This window comes from Empidonax traillii, unplaced genomic scaffold (genome assembly GCF_003031625.1).
Source record: "Empidonax traillii isolate 1590-97213 ecotype Southwest subspecies unplaced genomic scaffold, ASM303162v1 scaffold1001:size240121, whole genome shotgun sequence".
In the NCBI taxonomy this organism is placed as follows: Eukaryota; Metazoa; Chordata; class Aves; order Passeriformes; family Tyrannidae; genus Empidonax; species Empidonax traillii.
In genome coordinates, this window is record NW_020956194.1 from 179,787 (window position 1) to 198,305 (window position 18,519).

The window sequence follows — 18,519 nt, forward strand, 5'->3', positions numbered from 1 at the left end:
TCCAGTGAATCCTGGTCACTGACACCCCAGGCTGCTTTGGTAAATGTACAAGCTGCTGTACTCTGTATCACAGGACATCTTTTGCCAACCTGGTTTCACTTACCTATGTGATGCTTATTAGCTTGCAGGGCTCTTTCTAAAGTGGCAGATAACTGCTGGTAGATTTTGTGCACAGCCACCTGGATTTCAATCTGAATACTTCTCTTGGCTGCTCTGATACCATCCTGGGCCAAACAAACAAGTGTTACAAGGGGCTGATGCATTTTCATCCCTCGGTTACTGAAACAGCAGGCACTCCTGCAGTGCCTACCTGGTAGTGATGCAGCCTGACACTCTCTCCCTTGGCACCTGCGTGGCCCACGGTGCCCAAACCAAAGCAGCCAGCGAGGAACTGCAGTCTGACAGAGGTGAGCAACGAAGAGGATTGAAATCCTGCCACCTGACGGCTTCCCATCAGCGGCACACTGCCCTTCTCCTCCATCCCTGACAGGAGCACCAAAATCTGGTGAAGGGCTTCCAGACGAAGCTGAAAGAGAAAGGCAGGCAAAAGATAATGTTTATGAAGCAGCCATTATCCTCAGAAATTGAAACTGGATCATCTCCAGCTGTAAGCAAGGATGAACCAGGCAGATGTTTTCTCCTCCACACAATTTTTTTAAAGAGGGGAACGCTTTCAGTTTTGGTTTAGAGTTCTCAGTTCCAATAAAGATATTTAACAGAAAAGAACGAAAAATGTAATCAACAGTTGGAATTTAGACGATATTTCAAGAAAAAAAAAAATCCTTAAAACGAGCAGAATTTCTAAAGAACAAGAAGAGCTGCCAAAGTGAGATTTATTTACCTCAGCCCTCAGCTGCTGCTGCTCCATTGCAATGACTGATGCCTGGGGGCTGGTGGACATGCTCTCCTCGGGCTCCTTAAACCCCGGCGAGTTGCCCACATCTCCACTGACGAAGCTGACGACGTTTTCAATCAACGTGTGGACCCCCAGGGATCGGGAGAGGTCCAAGTCGGGCTCCAGGAAGGAGCAGGAGGGCGTGCACAGCCAGTCCCTGCCGTGCTTGAGCCGCACCCACGACTCGCTCAGGGATTCCACCTGCCCGTGAATTGTCCCTAAAGACACACACAAGGAAGGCTCTCAGTCCCCACTCACCGGCTAACACATTCTGAAGGCTGAACTGCTGCTATTTACGGGTGGAAAATGAATATTCATGTTAATTACACCATGCATTAAGCGACTTAAGAGCAAAAAACACTCGATTTCAATTTACAGCGATTTCCCTAAAGGAAAGGCTGTATTTCTTTTCAGTGGTAAGCAGTATTGCAGCACGGTGCCAAGTGAGGGAACAAAAAAAAGGCAGAAGCCACTCAAACTGCTCAGCTTAAAGCTAGAACACCGAATAAAATGCTCTGCAGCTAAATGACAAAACAGTAAAGGAAAGATTTGCTACAGCAGAAATTATGTCCTGGGATATTCATTTTAAGGTCTAGCCATAGAGCAAAAGTAGTTTTGGTTTTAATCGAGCCGCTGCATTTCATAGTTTGAAAAAAGCAATGTTATTTTGGATGAAATATTTACAGAAATCAAGATTGCAGATGGAACAGCAAGTATTTTAGACTAACAGAGAACTTGGACTCAAGAGAGAGACATGTATATTAAATACTATCTACAGCGAGTATTAGATCTGTATATCTGTCAGCTGGCAATTTCCAAGTCTATTTTCCAGTATTTCCTCTGTCCTTCCACTGAAACTTCACCATCACTAACAAATGGGTCTGCAGATGAACCCCAGCCACCAGTCTGCAGCACTGGCACCCCTTTACCACCACAGGTTGCACCCCATCTCCAAAAGAGCTCTGCTGGAACTCAAACCCTGGCACCAGTGAGGGCCACGTCACTCAGGTCACAAGTCCATCAGCAGCTAAACAACCTACAGCAGTGATTTATTGTTCTAAATGCTCTTGGTAACTTGGGCCTGTGCAAGGCGTCCCAAGAGGGCAGACCCTGCTCAGAAGAACTTTCCATCTGTAAAGATAAGCAGTGTAAGGAGACCTTGGTGGAAACCTGATCTGTGTTTAAAGTCACTCGGAAATTTTAGCTTGGATTATCTTAAACAACCTCCAAAGAATTTTTAAAATGTGAATCTATTCACCTATCTTATGCACAGTGAGTTTCAGATCAAACTTGGGGAAACCACGACCCATCCACAGGGCTTAGACACATCTGTATCATTTTGGGTTTTAAAAATCTTCCTGCAGGGGCTCAGCCTCAAACATTATTAAAAAATGGTCATTTTCAGGGAAAAGTCACCCAGATTGACAACAATCCATCTGCTCAAAGCTTTCTTTCCTCAGCAACTGGAATTAGATCCTCATTTGTGGAGCTCCTGCCTACCTGCAGAGGCACAAGGACAGACAGACACACAGCCTGCAGCTCAGGACAGCTCTCCTGGCAACCACTTACGTCAAATGTTGTTATTCTGCCAACAAGCCTGCACCTGCAGCTCACGATTTGCACCTCCACACAACTCACAAATTCAAAATACTGTGAAACTGTGCTTGCCTTTTGTAAACTCGGTAGTAAATCCCCACTTATTTAAATTGTCGGGGCTGTGAATTAGGAAAAAGCATTCACATGCCATTTTCTTCTCTGTAAACAGTGTTTCTGTGCATTTACAAGGTATCCCTTACACTCACTACTAAACAGCTGCAATGGCTTCAGAAAGAACCATCACAGTGCTTTGGTCACACAACTTATTGGACAAAAAAATACAGCCTCAAATTTAGTTGGGGTAAGGCAAAAGTTAAGCTTAAACACTATTTTTCAAAGTGCAAATCTAACTTTCTAATCTCTGCTGCTTTCTGTGACACAGCAACACCACCTGGTTTACAGAGAACAATTTATTTTGTCAGTGAAAAACTGTGAAAAAAACTTAAAGAAATTCTGTTACTCGATTTTATAATTTATATCTGGCAGAAATATTTAAAACAACAGCAAAGACAGATACCACCTTACCCTAATTTTAACATTATTTATTAGAGTAGTTGTTTTAAAATCTAAGTTATATGGGAAAGTGAGAGGTGAGAAACACAAGATAAATGACACAGCCCAGAGCCAAAGCATTTGGAAAGGCACAAACAGCAACTCCAGTGTCCTAAATCAGAAGCTATTCCAAGGAGGATATCGTAAGAAAATTTAGTTTTGATGATCAACAGATCTGGTAAGAAAGAACCCTCACTGTGTATGAATAAAAAAACTAAATTATTTCAGGTTTGAAATAAGATTAGATCTCAGCTAACCATTTCAATATGAAATGCAAGAATGTTTAAATGTAAGACCAGTTTAAAATTGTTTCAAAACTGGATTTGATACAGATTAAATGTAAGACAATAGAAGTTACAAGTGAAAGTGTTTAAACACAGAGACATCAGAAATCAAAGGTCACACTTCAGAGTTAAAAACATTTCAGAGTCAGAGCACGCAGATCTAAAACAAAGTCATTTTTTTTCCCCTGAAGATGTTAAATTATCAACAGAGAAACCAAATGTATGGCTGTAAATTGGAGCTCAGCTTGATTCTGTGCAATATCCACCACACAGAACTGATTGCAGTGCAGCACCTCCCAAGCCTCTACAATCACACGGCCAGAGCTGTGCAGAGGAAGGAACAGTGAAAACAAACAAACAAACAAAAAAGTTGACTTGTCCTTACAATAAGCCAGCCTGTAATAATGAGTTTTCTACATGAATGTGGCACAGCTGCAATGCACGCTCCAGAAAATAAAAAATTATGTGGGGAAGCTTTAGAGATAAAAAAAAAATAAACATGCCATCGGTTACTTGCTTGAAGCTCTTCTTTTTTCTGGGGCTCAACTGGCCAAAAAGGAGTAAATACACTACACCACACAAGAATCAGAAGACAAAAGCAGACATTTGAAACAGGAGGTAACACACTCAGAAAATCCCATCCTCATATTACTTTTAGGTTTAAACGATCAGTCTCATCTCAATCAGTACAACAATACACCGAGTATGTGGAAAAAAAAATACTTACTCTTGTTGTGAATTAGTGCTGCCTGAGATAACAGGCTTGCTAAATTCTCCACCTTCTTGTCAAGGAAGCAAAACTAATCCCCTAACACAGCTGTGTCATCCACCAAGAGGTGTGTAAATCCTTTGCTCCAACCCCACCCTTTATATACAAAGGGAAAACAATGTCTTCATCCCTCACTGCAGAATCACTGAAAAGGACTTTTTGTGTTGTGATGGAGGGAAAAGTTTGCTGATTCAGAAATCACTAAATACCAAGGGACAAGAAACTCAAAGGATCCTCAGGCTGGAGTAGGAATATCCCAGTCCTATTTCTGAAGAGACGGGAAGAATGAAGAAGGCAATTTAAATAAAGATTGGACTGAGTGGCTGAGATGTTAATTGAATAAAAAGAGACTGCTTTTCCTTCCAGACTCATCTGCAAGAGCATAGGGACTGACAGGATTAGCTACTTTTTCTATACTGCAATTGATGAAAAGGACCAGCTTTCACAGCACAAAAATCAGGTTATAACCAACAGTGAGATTCAATCAGCAAGGAAATGTGACCTGAACTGTGAACCACGAGCTGCTGCACTCCACAAACACAAATAAGTAGATCTAAAATAATAATTTCCCTCCAGGGGGAATTGCTCTCCTGCCTGTAACAAATCAACCACTCACCAATACCCTGTAATTTGGACAAATTTGCAAGGATCAGACACTCTGCATGGGGTGCAGCTGAGGATAAAGCAGCCCCACAAAACCTCAGCTTTTTAGTCAAAATTCCCTTTCAAGTTTTCCAAGCAGCACAGCCCAGTAAATGTGATCGAATATTTTAAATAATAAACCTCAGCAGAAAGAAATGAAAAGTGGTCCCTTTGGTTTTTCCGTGAGGCTCCACTGGTTCTTCCCCCCCAAACACTGCCAGCTCTCCAGTCAACCCAACAAAAATTGGATAAATTCAGCTACAAGTCCCTTAAAGCAGCACTGGTTTCTGCTGCTGTTCTGTAGGACTGAAATTATTTGCAATTTGAGAAGAGTTTCCCACATGCACTCCTGTTGTAATGCATGACTGTCCTCTGCACCCAAAATAGACACAGATTTCAGCAGCTAGAGGACAAGTTTCCTTCCTCTCCTTGTCATTTAGAGGGACACAAAATCTTCCACATCCTCCACTCCAAAGCAGATCAGATGTAGGAGTACAAGGTACAGTCATAAATATGGAAGGAACATGTCAAAAAAAAACAAAAAAAAAACCAACCTAAAAATAAAAATATGCTGCCTGTTTCTCATGAAAATATCTGTTGGTTGTTTCAGGGGGATCTGACTTTGGTGGCACTTAAAAATCCACCTGGAGAAGACCCTGAGAAACAATGCTGGAGTCTTCTGAGGGTCATTTCTTGCCATAAACAGGAAACTGGGCTTTTTCATCACTCCCATTTTGAACAAACATAGCAAATTCAAATGCAGATGAAGTCTTTAATTCCTTCTGCCAGCAAGTGGGGATGGAGGACACTGGAAAGTGAATATACTGTGAGAATCCAGATTTCTCCTGCTCCTCAAACTGAGGCAGCAGGGAACACAAACATCCCCCTCATCCTTGCCAGCACATCACAAGGATGGAGATAAATCTGCAGGAGTTTCACCACTCCAACATCTGTGACTGGCACTGCACCATCCCCGGCACCTCAGTGTGCTGGCCAGGTGACAAGGAGGGGACAACCCCAACTGCACCCTCATCAAACACCAGGACGTGCTCCCAGTTGTCAAAACCAGACCAAAAAAAATCTGAGTGCCACAGGACTGTAAATAAGTCTCCCAGTGGCAGAACAGAGTTCCATGTTGTCACAACAGTCAGTTTGTAAATGAGCCACTGGAGGTTCTTTAGGTTCTGGACAGATCAGCTGCATTCCCCCATTTCTCCTCAGTGGTTCAGACCCAGCGCAGAATCTTCTGCTGCAAGAAGAGTTTTAATAAAGTCTCCTCTTGCATTATTCCCCATTTCCTGAGGCAACATCAGCCTACCCAGCAGCTGAGGAACTCTAATCCATAAATTACACCTGTATCTGAGATTTAGCCCAAGATCATGTCCTGAATTACTTTCAGGACCCAGGAAATGAAGTGCAGAGTTCTATGTCAGATTAATGGCAAAGCTAATAATGTTGGTTTCAGTGACTGACAGAGGCCTTCTGACAGATCTCCCAGCACTGCCAGCGCCACGACACATCTGCAGTCACACTGCAAACAGCTCTACGACATTTCTTTACTGGTTCAGCTGTTTCAATTGATTATGCAAGCACAAGGAATTCCCTTCCACATTATTTAAATGCTAAATCCAGTGGGTGCTGCCACTGATACCCTGTTTTACAGCTCCAGAAGACTTCAAAAAGCAACCACCTCTGAGTGCTCTGCTTAATGATGAAGCCTTTTAAACAAGAATTCTTACCTGACCTAATGGTACTGGGGCTTCTGTTATTAAGGTATAACATAATCTAATTCCTGTTTACATCTCCCCATGGTTTTAAAGGTACAACAGACCTTTAAGTTGTGATTGTCACAGAGATTCTGCACCATCCAAACTGAAGTGGGACTTTTGGTCTCAGTGGGAACAAACACCCTCTGCTCCCTCCAAACCTTCTATCAAGAAGCTCACTGAGACTCCCCAGGGTGAAGCAGCAACACAAAGCAGTACAAAAGCAAAAAATCTGATTTATACTGGAGCAATGAAACCAGTGGTTGCTTGGTTCTGCAGGTGTGCTGGTGTTAAAAGTGGTATTTTCTGAACACGGGTTCTCCTCGTTCAAGCCCATTGCATGCTAAAAGTTCATTGTTAGCACAACTTCCACATGACCTTCTCGGCCAGTTTTTTATTCCTGAAGTCACAAGAGTGAAAACAAAATGACAGCTCCTAATTGACTTCACTTCTCAGGAACCCTCACTTGCTTCAGAAAGTCCCAATTCTAGATCCTAAAATAAGGAGTTATAGCCTAGGAAATACTAAAGCCAAGTCACAAAGCAACAAACAGTAGGTAACAATTCTTTTACACGTTATTTTTAAATAGTTTTAGCATCTTTTACACAACTGTCCAGCTGCACGTAACTGCAAACACACTTGAACTTCAGAAACACCACCATTTATCTGGTCAATATTCAGGAGGTAAACAAGGAAACTTACCCCTCTTTCTGTGCGATGCTGCCAAATCCAAATCAACATTTCGTCTTCCACTCTACATGAAAAGAGGAATAAAAGCCTCGTTTCTTTAGGTGAACACATGTGGTGCATGATATTTGAGTATTTAACTTTCACCCCTCACCCATAAAAGTGAGAAAGTTAGAAGAGCTATAATAATTTCAATTGGTTTTTTACCACTAGTACTTTCTCTTCAAAAAGCTGAATTGATCTACTGAAACACAGCCCTAAACAAATGTTTAGGATGTGCTTTCCATCTACAAGGAAATGCTGGTTTACTCACCAGTGAATAACCTTCCTCATCTGATTCAGGCTGAGACAAATCGGACTCACTCCTCGATTTAATCAGTCTGTAGCTCGAGCTGGCATGGATGGAGCGACTTTCTGCTGTCAGGCTTTCACTCCTGCTCCAGGGCACACACATTTACGTGCACACACACAGAAAAAAACCACTGATATCAGACAAAATCAGAGCTGATGGTCAAGTTTAGCAGGTACCATAGTTTTGTTTGGGAGCAGACTCTCACAGAACATCACAAGACCACGTTAAGGAGGCCAAAAGTGGTCTGATGGTTTTGGTTTATGCTTCTAAAATTAGTAAATTTGGTTACTTCTTCACAGCTGAACAGAGGGTGCCCTCAGGGAGGGAGGGATCTCCAGTGCCTTGGGGAGTGTAACACACACTCTGAGCTCAGAGCACAGGAAAACAAACACAGAGTTAAGTGGGTGACAAAGCACTGGACTTATTAAAAAACCCACCCGTGAAATGCACCCTAAAGTTGACATGCTGGAGATGAAAGGCACTGTGACAATGACACAGGCAGCCACCCATGCTTTAGGGACTAGATCTCCAGAAAGAGGCAAAAAGAATATAAAGGTACTGAATATATAGAATCCTCCTCTACACTCCCCATCAGTACCTTAATTTAAAACACCAAACAGAGTTTCTGTTCACTAGAAGCATAAGTAGATTCAGACAAGTAACATCACCTACACAATTCCTGTGCTATATTCTACTTGAAACAGAAAGATTGCCAGAATAAAAGTTTAAGTGAGTCAAGTTTAGAATAAAACTGTGCTACCAAGAATATCTGTGGTTACAAAATTTAAAATAGGTGATGTAGTACTTACAGTATTTAAATTAAACACTTCTTCCCATTCATTGAGCAGCCTGGCTTCAGGTTTTTTTCTCCTAGACCTAATAATAGTGTCTTACCCATGTCAATGTTGGGAATACTTACAAAAATCAATCATGAACAACACTTTTATCATAAGAGGCTTTGAAGCTTCCGTTTTAAACATATGCTACAATTTTTTTGGCACTACTATACACAACACTGGTAAGGCTCAAGAAAACATAAATATGGCAGTAAAGAAATCCAAACACAAATTAGAGGAAAAATAAATAGTTTTTCCAAGTACCCCACGATAATCTGTACACCTGATGATCTGAACTATTCTACCACTAAACCCAGCTTTGAAACTTAAACCCAAAATAAAACTCTCGAGTTTTTAGTTAACGTGAACGAAGCAAACCGAGCAAACCCACGATCCTCAAGATCCTCGAGAGCAGCGTGAGGTTGCTCTGAGCAAAATCTTCCTTCTGAAAGGATCGTGAATTGAACTGCTGTGAGGAAAGCTGAGCTGTTCAATCGCTGCTGAAGGGAGCAGAGCCCACCTGGTCATGATGCCGACGCCGTCGGGGGTGGCCGGGGGCGGCTGTTGGGAGTGCCCGTCCTCCCGGCGCCTCTGCAGCTCCTCCAGCACGGGGCTCACCCCCAGGATCAACAGGGCACACCTGTGGATCACCGAGTTGCAGGCAGCGGTGTAAACATCCTGCCCTTCCGTCAGGTCTGTGCTGATCCTCCTTTCCTGCTGAGACTGAGGGGGTGGATCATCAAGTCTAGTCCCTGGCCCAGTGCTCATCCTATCCCGATCCCGACTGCGAGCTACTTCACGGGCTGATAGGAAACATTGAAATATTTCTGTAACATGCAACACACAAAAAGAAGGTCTTAACTTCTAGACAAAGCTACAGAGGATAAAAAAAATATTCATCTACATCTCGGGCCAAAAGCTGCCCAAGCTACAAAGCACAACTGATAATTTTTCCAACAGCAAAAGAATACGTTAATACTACAATGGCATCAAAGAGGTCATGCAAACAGGTTAAATGAAGCATTTACACAATGTTAATTTTCAAATGAAGAGGACGATGCACTTTGACAGAACACCAAACACTCTTTTCAGTGTCTTACAGCAACCCAACTCCTGTTTGGATGGCATCAAAGAGAGAGAGATTATTTCATGTTTGCCTTTTAGCAGACCTATAAAAGTAATGCTTCTGTAAATCTGTGTTTCAGACTCCAGTGTATCTCCAAGTCAACACTGAAACAGTTCCAGGCTTTTATCAGCTTTGGGTAGTACAAAGAAAACGTTATCAAAATTCTTAGTCTTCACTTCACTGAATTCTGCTGAGGTACCAGATTCCTCTAGAGAAGCTGTGTGAGAAACCTCATCTCTGTCCAAAGACCTTAAGTTCTCTTGACTTTATAAATTCAATTTTAAAGATTCAATTCCCTTTTGGAAAGGCAGAGGTGAAGCTAAACACTTCCTTCACTGGTATCAGCAGTTAGAAGCAGCAAGGACACCAACTGAACTCTGCAGGTCAGGATCAGCTTCCCTGGGAGATTCAGTGAAATCATCAGCATCTTCCTACTTATTTGTGCACGTTATTTTGCACATCCCAGAAAACTAAAGGGATAACATCATTTTGGTCTGTGAAGTCCCAAAGAGAAGCACAGGAGTCCTAACTGTCAGCAAAGCAGGGGGTGAGCGGAGGGGCTGGGAGAAGACAAATATTCCAACAGCATCCAGAGGAACAGGACTTGGAAAAAGGAAAACAAAATCTATGGACAATATCTCAAGTCAGCCAATTTTGTTTTTTAAGCTGCATCCACCGCACAGAAAATTTCCCAGTGCTGTCCTTGGGAATGCTGAGTTAGCACAGAGAAAACCAGCCCAGTGTGACTGGAAAAATGAAAGATTAACCATCCCACTGAGCCAGATTACAAATCCAAATCAGTACAATAACAGTTTGCAAGGTTTACCTTTTCCAAGCTGTCTTCTGAAGAATTAAATAAGATTTTTAGAAAGCCCATCAGAAAGTATTGCAAACAGTGCCACAAATACCAAACTCTGACTGAGATACTCAAAGACAGAAGTGAATTCCCACTCAGTCAGCACTGTTAGCAACAGCAGTTTTGTTTCCAAACTTCAGAATAACGTTACCCTTCAAAGCTCACTAGAAAAAACATCATCACACACAAACACAGTAAAAGTTCTATACATAAATGCTGATGAAAACTCGGAGATCTACTGGCCAGAACTTCAGAGCAAACAGTAAGAAAGCCATTAGTCTTGCAGACAGTGCAGATGAGAAGTGCTGGTAAATGCCAGATGCCCTGGGAATGGCCCACAAAGGCAGTGCACTTGCCCAGGATTCCCATTCCCTTGCATCTGAAGACTTCCCTGCATCGATAAAAGCACCACACCAGTTTATAACAATAAACTGCTCACAATGTTTGTGCAGAAAAATATTTCGTTATTTTTAAACTCATTTCTTGACTCTGCCTCAAAGAGAAAAGGACACTGTCCTTCCAAAGGACGTTACTGACACACAGAACTAGTACTTACTACCAGCTGTCATAACTTCATGTTCTCTTTCCTCCTCCTCATCTTCTTGCTCTGGGTGTCCTTCCTCTCTGTCACGTTCTGCCTGCTCCTCCATCTCTGCTTCTTCGTCGATTGTGCGAGTGAAGGAATGTTCTTGAGCATCGACATCAGCAGATTCTTGGTTATCCAGCATCTGGATGGGAAAAACCCACAAATCACAGAGGGAAAAATTATCACCAAAATGCAAGATGAATGCAAAAGGACACAGGTATTGAGTGAGGGGGTTTTTCCTGTCAAAAAGGTAATTTTGATACGCTGTGGATAAACAGTATCAGCCGTTTACATTCAAGGCTCTATGTCAGCTGGAAAATTTAATTTTCCTTTAGTAACCCTTACTCAGATGATTTACATAAAAATGTCTCCTTACAATGCTTACTTAGAGTCTACTGTCAAACTCTGACACTTCAGCATCAAAGCCTTTGGAGACTCATCCTGCTGAATCATAAAAACTACTCCCTTAAAAAGAACATGAATACGATAAAACTTACTTTGATGGATAAGATTGTTCCTTAAAGCGATAGCAAATACGTTCCCATTTTTATCCTTTAACAGTTCTGCATTTGCAGTGCCTTTCCTCCCTTTTATTTCCATGGAATTACCAGATTTACATCCCAAGATAAAAGATTAGCAAATGAGGTGCACAGGAAGTTTAATGGGCTTTGAACTTGAATTTCAATTTTTTTTCTGATTGAGCGGATACAGTTGAGTCGATGCTTTGCTGTTGCAAATGCAAACCAGACACTTTTCCCCCACAGTAGTAAATCTGGAACTACAAATCTCCTGCAGGTCTCAGACTTGCTGTGCTGCATCTGCACAGCAACTGGGAGGGCTTCTGGGAGTCCCAGAACTTACTGCACACACCCAATGTTTTCAGAGCACTTTAATTCATTTAATTAAAAGTAGGCAACATATGCACGTGGTTTTAAAGAGCATCACCAGTGCTTTCACAGTACAGCCAAAAAGCCCCTCAATTTACACGTCACCTCGGAATTTGGTTGGTTAAAAATATCTTGCTTTAAAATCCTATCAGAGCAACCTGAATCCTGCTTTAAGGAGCACTTTGTAATGCCCACCAGGCCCCAGCCCTGAGTAATTCCACGAACATTTCCATCCCCAAATGCCATGATTCACAGGCTGCCATGGTGCAGGGCAGAGAGCAATGGCAGATGTTCAGGCAGGTCCCAGCACAGCAATGCCAGGACTAAGCCCATGAAATGTTTCATTTCACACCCGTTTTCACTTGAAAACTCCGGCGAGTTTTCGACAAGACACAACGAAAAATCCCAGCAGCAGACACTACACCAACATTATGTCATACTTTCTGAATACCCAGCAGAGCCTGAAGAACTTCAAGGCCATTTCCAGCCTTACCCATCTGTCTCTTGAGGATGATCTGGTCTGGATGAGCTCCATGTTCTTGCAGGCCAGCAAACGGCTGCGAACCTTGTAGACGCAGCGGTAAACTTCTGCCAGGGCCTTGCCAGGCTGGTACCTGCCAACCAGAAACAAAAAAGAATCACACAAACTGCCTTTCCACAACTCAAGTGAACTTTGAAAAGCTGCTTTAAGATACTTGCCTGCTCTCCCCACAAGCTTGGTTAAGTAAACTCGTGTGCTTCAGAAGAGCTGCAAGAACGAATCTGGACACGGTGTCGAGGAGCGATTCGTTACTTAAAGTTGCAGTGTCCCAATCTGAAAATGGAAAGGATTCATCAGAACTGGTTTTTCCAACAAACAAAAGTATTTTCGGTGACATCATTAAAAAAAACCTTCACCCCTTTAAATCCTTCAGTTCAGCAGAAGCTTCAGTGCTTAAGGAATGTTGAGCATCAATCACTCACACGTCACTTCAGACCAGCGGGGGTTTGGCTGCTCAAGGTCCCTCAGTCTGATGGCCAAGGGTGTGCACACCAAGTGCCACCAGAGAGCAGAAACCAGGGTGCAACTTGCTTTTCAATTAACAACAGCAAACTGGAGCTGTTCTCTTCTGGGCCACAAATTCCCCTGGATCTTGTTTAGAAATAAACCACAGTTTCAACTTTCTGCTCTGTTGCACATGTTTGAAACCACATTCCAACACCATTCCACAGTTTTGCTCATGATGGGAAAGCCTCATCTCCAGCAGGAAGGCCAACTGCTCGAGCTTCAGCACAAACTTCACTGCTAATATTACCAAGAGACACTTTCAGGTTCTGAAATGAAGGTTCAACCAGTATTTTCAGGAACTGACCTCCTAATTTCGAAAGAACTTTTCCCCATTTTAATATTATTTTCATAATGGTCCTTTTTACTCGACCACAAAATAGCCAAACTGCCAAGCAAACCTCTGTAAAAAAACATCATTTCGCACAGGGGGGGGAAAAAAAATGTCCCACTTCCTTATAAGTATCTTCAGAATATCTTTTTCTATTAATATCACCTATGAATCCTTGCACACTGCTGTAGAAATGACAAAAACTCACCTGCCTACCTACAGTTTATCTAACACACCAGCTTGCGTTGTGAACAGAGCAGAACCACATCAACTTTTAAAGAGCCCATTTCCATAGCCAAAAGGACACATCTCAACCCATTCCCCTCAGATTTACAAACAGATAACCAGCAGGTTTTGTACTGGGATTCTCTAACAGAGCCCTCTGAGTTGCTCTCAGCAGGCACTCGAAACCACTCGCTGTTTTCTTCATCCCGCTCCGCTCGGCCAGAGCTGCAGAAAATGATCTCTGGGTGCTGCAGAGCTACAGCACAACCACAATGTTTAGTGGATTTCATCAGAAGGAACCTGGAAAGCTTGAGCAGGAGCCCAGGTTTTAGGCTGTGAGCATGAAGAACTATTAACACTGGAAGGGCAGCCTCTCAGGGACTCGACAAACAAAGGGTGACTTACCCCTGCCTTCCATTCCTAACATATTTTGCAAGTTACTTTGCCTTCCCCTCCCCATTAATTTTCCTTTTTAATTGTTAGTTTTACCCTGTTCTACTTGGGAAACAGAAAAACCAACAACTGAGTAAGCAAACAAGAGTTTCTTCTTACCGGTTCAGAGGGAAAAACAACACTGAACTACATGTTTGGCAAACACAGAAATCCACGACAAAAGTAAGAGAAACAGCAGCAGAGAGATGGCGGAACGTGACAATAAATCACTTTTCTTTTTGCAGAATTAAAAAATGTTGCCAAAGAAAACCCAGGATTGTGCTAGGAGTGTAGCTGAGGCAGGTCATATATGTAATATGCTTTTAAAATAAACACACATTTTCAACCTTACCTTTACTGACAGCATAGTCTTGCATACTGATCCACAGGCTCCTTGCTGGCTCTTTCGTACAACCCAAGGCCAAGTCAACATAAACTGTAATTTCGGGTCTCAGTTTATAATCAAAGGGTTTCTGCTCCTCGTTTCCAGACAGGGCCACTTCTAACAGGGAGCTCATGCATTTGTCTGCCAGAAGGGGAATACCCAAGAAATTAAACTCTGCACGTTTTGAGGATTATATACATGCACCTAAAAGCACTCTACACTTAGTTAAAAAAAAGATTTTCAAAAAAATCAAGACATCTCATTGTAAACAAATTTACATTAGACAGGGAAGTGAAGTAAGAGTTACAATTTACATAAAACCTATGGAGCTTTAGAAACATTCTCCAGCTCCTCTGCAATAGCATAAATCTGCATCATTCATTCCACCTGAGCTGCACAGCCTGCAGTCACTGCCTGGACCCATTTCAAAGCACCCTGGCTTGTAAATAAGTCTTGCAGTCTACTCAGAACCAGAAGGGATGGAAACAGAGGTGGGAACTAAGGAAGAGGTGACAAAGAGGCAGAAGCAAGGGCACTGTTCAGATAGGAAGGGCTGACTAGAATATTAATGCTGAGTTGTTACCAATTCTGGGAGATCATAAAGACTGAAGTTTGTTATTAATAGTACCGTTTCTAATTAATAAAAAATTCCCTTTGCAAGTAGAATGTAAGATAACATTTTCCAATAATTATTATGAAAAATTGAGGCCCTGGCGTGCTTGTTAAATTTGTTAAATGCTGCTGAGCATCTAAGAGTAAAATGTTTAAAGTTAACTCAGTGAAATCTGTGTTATTTCATTGAGAATTGCAGATTTTTTTTTCTTCCTTATGCATTTCCAAGACCCTCTGTAAACTAAACCACACCCTTAAACATCCATTTTGCAACTTTTTGTACTCCTCCACAAACACACCCCAACCCCCTGAGTGCACAGACCCGTTCAAACCCCCCCAGACGCTTCCAGCGGATCACAAACGTTGACAGTGATCGCGAGGCACCTGCATTTCCATTTACCTAAATGAGGAATGTCCATTTCCACCCCGTCACTGAAGAGGGGAGTTTTGAGCCAGTAGGCCGTGTCCTGCTCCTCAGGGGACACTGGAGGGCCCTGGAGCATCCCCCCAAGGCACCTCCCGATGAGCAGGGCCACCGTCCTCTCCAGGTCGACGAGCCACACCCAGGACTGGGCGGGTTGTGGCAGGGGCACCCCCGCAGGATCGATCAGCTCAGGGCCACCTGCAAGGAGTCCTTGGCACGTCAGTCACTGCCACCCAGACCTTACAGACAACTCCAAAATCAGCAAAACGAACAGATCTTGCTCATATCTCCCTGTTAGTGGCAGATTAGCCCCTCAGTCGGCTGAGGGAACAGCAGGTAGAACAAGCAGGCTGCTGGACATGGTAACCATTCCTGGCACAGCTGCTCGTGAAGGAAAGGCTCCTTCCAACTCTGCCCAATTTTATCCCACACACCTCTTTCTGTTCTGATAAACATGTACAGACACAGGAAACAGCTGGAAACTGCCCTCAATTAAAGCAGAAGCAGCATTTCACAGCAAGGGTTATTATTAATACATCTAGCAAATGGAAAAGGAGATGTAGCAAGACACAGTTTAAGTGAAAAAAAGCCACCTTAAAAGGGAAAGTTAAACTAACCTCTACAAACAGGTGCCATTCTCTATTTTTCAGGTTAAAAGCAGGTTATTTATGCTCACCATGAAGAGGCCACTGCAGTTCCTGATCCTCCAGCAGGGCTGCAGCAGGCAGCAGTCTGTTGAGACGATCTAAAGGCGGCAGCAGGTCCAGCAGGTAACTCAGCAAAGGCCGGGCCACCGACACAGGCAGCAGCAGCAAGGAGTTGACAATCTGGGAGAGCATACTGCCAGCAGCTGACACGTAAATCACATCTGCAGGGGGCAAAGCAAAGCTGCATTAGTTACAGTCACACAGTATCATTCCAAGCACAACAGGGCCATTCAACAAGGCAAAGAATTGCATAGAATACCTCAGCTTTCTCAAAGGGTCTCCACAGCACACGTGGAATTGATGGGTTTAATAATTATTAATCTATTTGGTATTTACACTTGTCAGTGATCACAAAACCAGCAATTTTGAAAAGAGAAATCCAGAACTAACAAAACTGCCCCTGTGAATCATTGTTTCAATGTCTCCTCCATGCTGGATTTTCCCTGTGTGTCAAATGTTGCATCAAAAACATGAACCAGACGCTATCCCTGATCTCCTCCTTTGGGGAACGCTTGGGATGTCCACTTTATGCAGACACAGGAAAAACAAGCTATTTTACTATTTAAATCTAAGCTTACAGAGCCATCAATAGTGATTTTTCCACAAGCATTTACCTCTCAGTTTTTCCCCAACACTACCATTCCAAGAGCTTTCCTTCAGCAGGGTTGCAGAACGGGAATAGATATCTGTGGCATGAGGCAACAAAAGCTGGAGGTGTTTGTGGAGCAGAGCCACGCTGCTGGAATTCTGGAAGGGAAAAAAAAAAAAAACAACATAAGAATGATCCTGTAAATATATTTCAAGGGTTATTTAAATTAAGTTTAGCTTTCAAATGCTCCGATTTACAACAGGAACCTCACAACATTCCGGTGCTTATGACGATAAAAATAAGGGCACTCACCTCACTGACACTGTTGATGTGGCAATAAGCCAGCAGCTGTTTCTGCAGGGAACATAAAAGCTCATGAAGATGAGCAGGTTGGCTGTTTTCTGATGATGATGTACCCAGTAAAAATTTATCACTGTTTTTTTCCAGTTCTCCAAAGGCTTGGTCCTATTAAGACAAAAAGGGGGGGGGGGGGATGGAGAGGAAAAGAACAATTAACTCTGCTTCAAATGCCATGAAACCTGACAACCATCTTAAAAAGAAACTTTTTTTAATCTTTATTATGTGCCAGTGGATCATGGGATAACCACACCTAAAATTACACTTGTTTAGAAGGTCATAGGAGTGAGTTTGATGGCTGTCAAGAGAACACTTCTCTTATAAAAAGGTTTCTTTCACAGGCAGCAATGTTTTTATTCAACTCCCCAAGGCTAACTGGGTGAAAAAAAGCCCCTCCCTCCCCTGGCCCCCAAATCCCAGTACATTAAAATAAGTAATAATCTTTAGGATCTGTTGGAGGCTGATGCATGAGATGTTCTGTCAGGTAATAAGCATAAGGTAATAACCCTGGTGAAGTTAATTAGACAGATTGATGCTCCTGGTGTCTGCCTATTGTTCCCTGGTGGCTGAGATTACACTGACTGAAAACATCTTGTTTTACATTCTACCTGCCAAAAAACTTGAAGCCAAAGCTGGAGCGGTAAAATAGTCTGACACGAAGACAGCTGCATTTACACAAGTCATCTTAAACAGTAAACAGCACTATAATAACATGAGAACTATACTGTTAGAAACGATGAACTGATTTTAGGCCACTTCAGGACAAAAGACAAAAAGAGCACCCCTTTCTTGAGACGGAGAAAAACACATTAACCCTTATAAAAGCACACAAAATTCGTCCTCGTTTTAAAAATAAATCAACGAATTCCGAGGCCTGTACATACTGTATAAAATCCCAAGTTTCTGAGCAGAGTCTTCATGAGGATCTCGGCCAGGTGAGTGTCGGGGTGGCTGCTCTGCACGGCGTAGGTTTGCTCGGAGAGGTTCCCGTAGCTGACGCCCAGCGAGGAGCTCTCGCTGCTGTCCGAGGGGGAGCTGTAGCCCAGCAGGGAGGCCACGTGGGTGTGATCCTGCAAGCTCGTCAGAATGATGTCCAGCTGCATTCTCTAAAGGGAGATGTTTACAGGCACAAAAAACACTGCTTGGTAATGAGGAGAGAATAAGGAGCTAAGCAACAAAAAGGATCAGACAGAGTTACAATGAAAATGTTCTAATGGGACACAGAATGAGCTGCAGGACTGCACCAAAAAATTCCAGGATTTCCTGCAGGTTTGTAGTATTGGAGAACAGATAAATGTATCAGTTAGATGGCTATAGCCAGTACAATCTGAGGTTAAGAGGGAGATATCAGGCACTGGACTAAATGCTTTCTCCAGTTTGTTGGAGCTGATTATTTGGGGGGTTGGTGGGGGACACATCATTTTTCTAGGCTGTACACAGGAAAAAGGGTAAAGAGCAGAACAAGCACACTGGAGACCAAGGGAAGTGGCAGAAGCAGAGTAATGACCTTCACCTTCAGTGCTCCTCCCCCCTGCTGCTGGTTCTGAAACCTAAACCTGTTCTACCCTAGTAATTGTC

At 42.8% G+C, this 18,519-nt stretch overlaps 1 protein-coding gene across 5 annotated transcripts in view; it reads right to left on the reverse strand.

Annotated features, from left to right (window-relative positions):
* The window catches only part of HERC1 (HECT and RLD domain containing E3 ubiquitin protein ligase family member 1), a 91,170-nt gene that overhangs the window by 43,051 nt on the left and 29,600 nt on the right, over positions 1–18,519 (reverse strand). For 4 of the 5 annotated variants that reach the window (XM_027903953.1, XM_027903958.1, XM_027903955.1 and 1 more), the window contains exons 14-28: positions 17,826–18,047; positions 16,897–17,049; positions 16,610–16,742; positions 15,965–16,156; positions 15,265–15,486; positions 14,220–14,393; positions 12,534–12,648; positions 12,328–12,448; positions 10,918–11,089; positions 8,900–9,206; positions 7,505–7,625; positions 7,207–7,258; positions 842–1,113; positions 311–526; positions 104–224 (exon numbers count right to left, since the gene is read on the reverse strand). In XM_027903953.1, coding sequence (XP_027759754.1) covers positions 104–224; positions 311–526; positions 842–1,113; positions 7,207–7,258; positions 7,505–7,625; positions 8,900–9,206; positions 10,918–11,089; positions 12,328–12,448; positions 12,534–12,648; positions 14,220–14,393; positions 15,265–15,486; positions 15,965–16,156; positions 16,610–16,742; positions 16,897–17,049; positions 17,826–18,047 — 2,593 coding nt within the window. The remainder of the gene's footprint in view (positions 1–103; positions 225–310; positions 527–841; positions 1,114–7,206; positions 7,259–7,504; positions 7,626–8,899; positions 9,207–10,917; positions 11,090–12,327; positions 12,449–12,533; positions 12,649–14,219; positions 14,394–15,264; positions 15,487–15,964; positions 16,157–16,609; positions 16,743–16,896; positions 17,050–17,825; positions 18,048–18,519) is intronic. The other variant, XM_027903957.1, reaches the window with a different exon arrangement.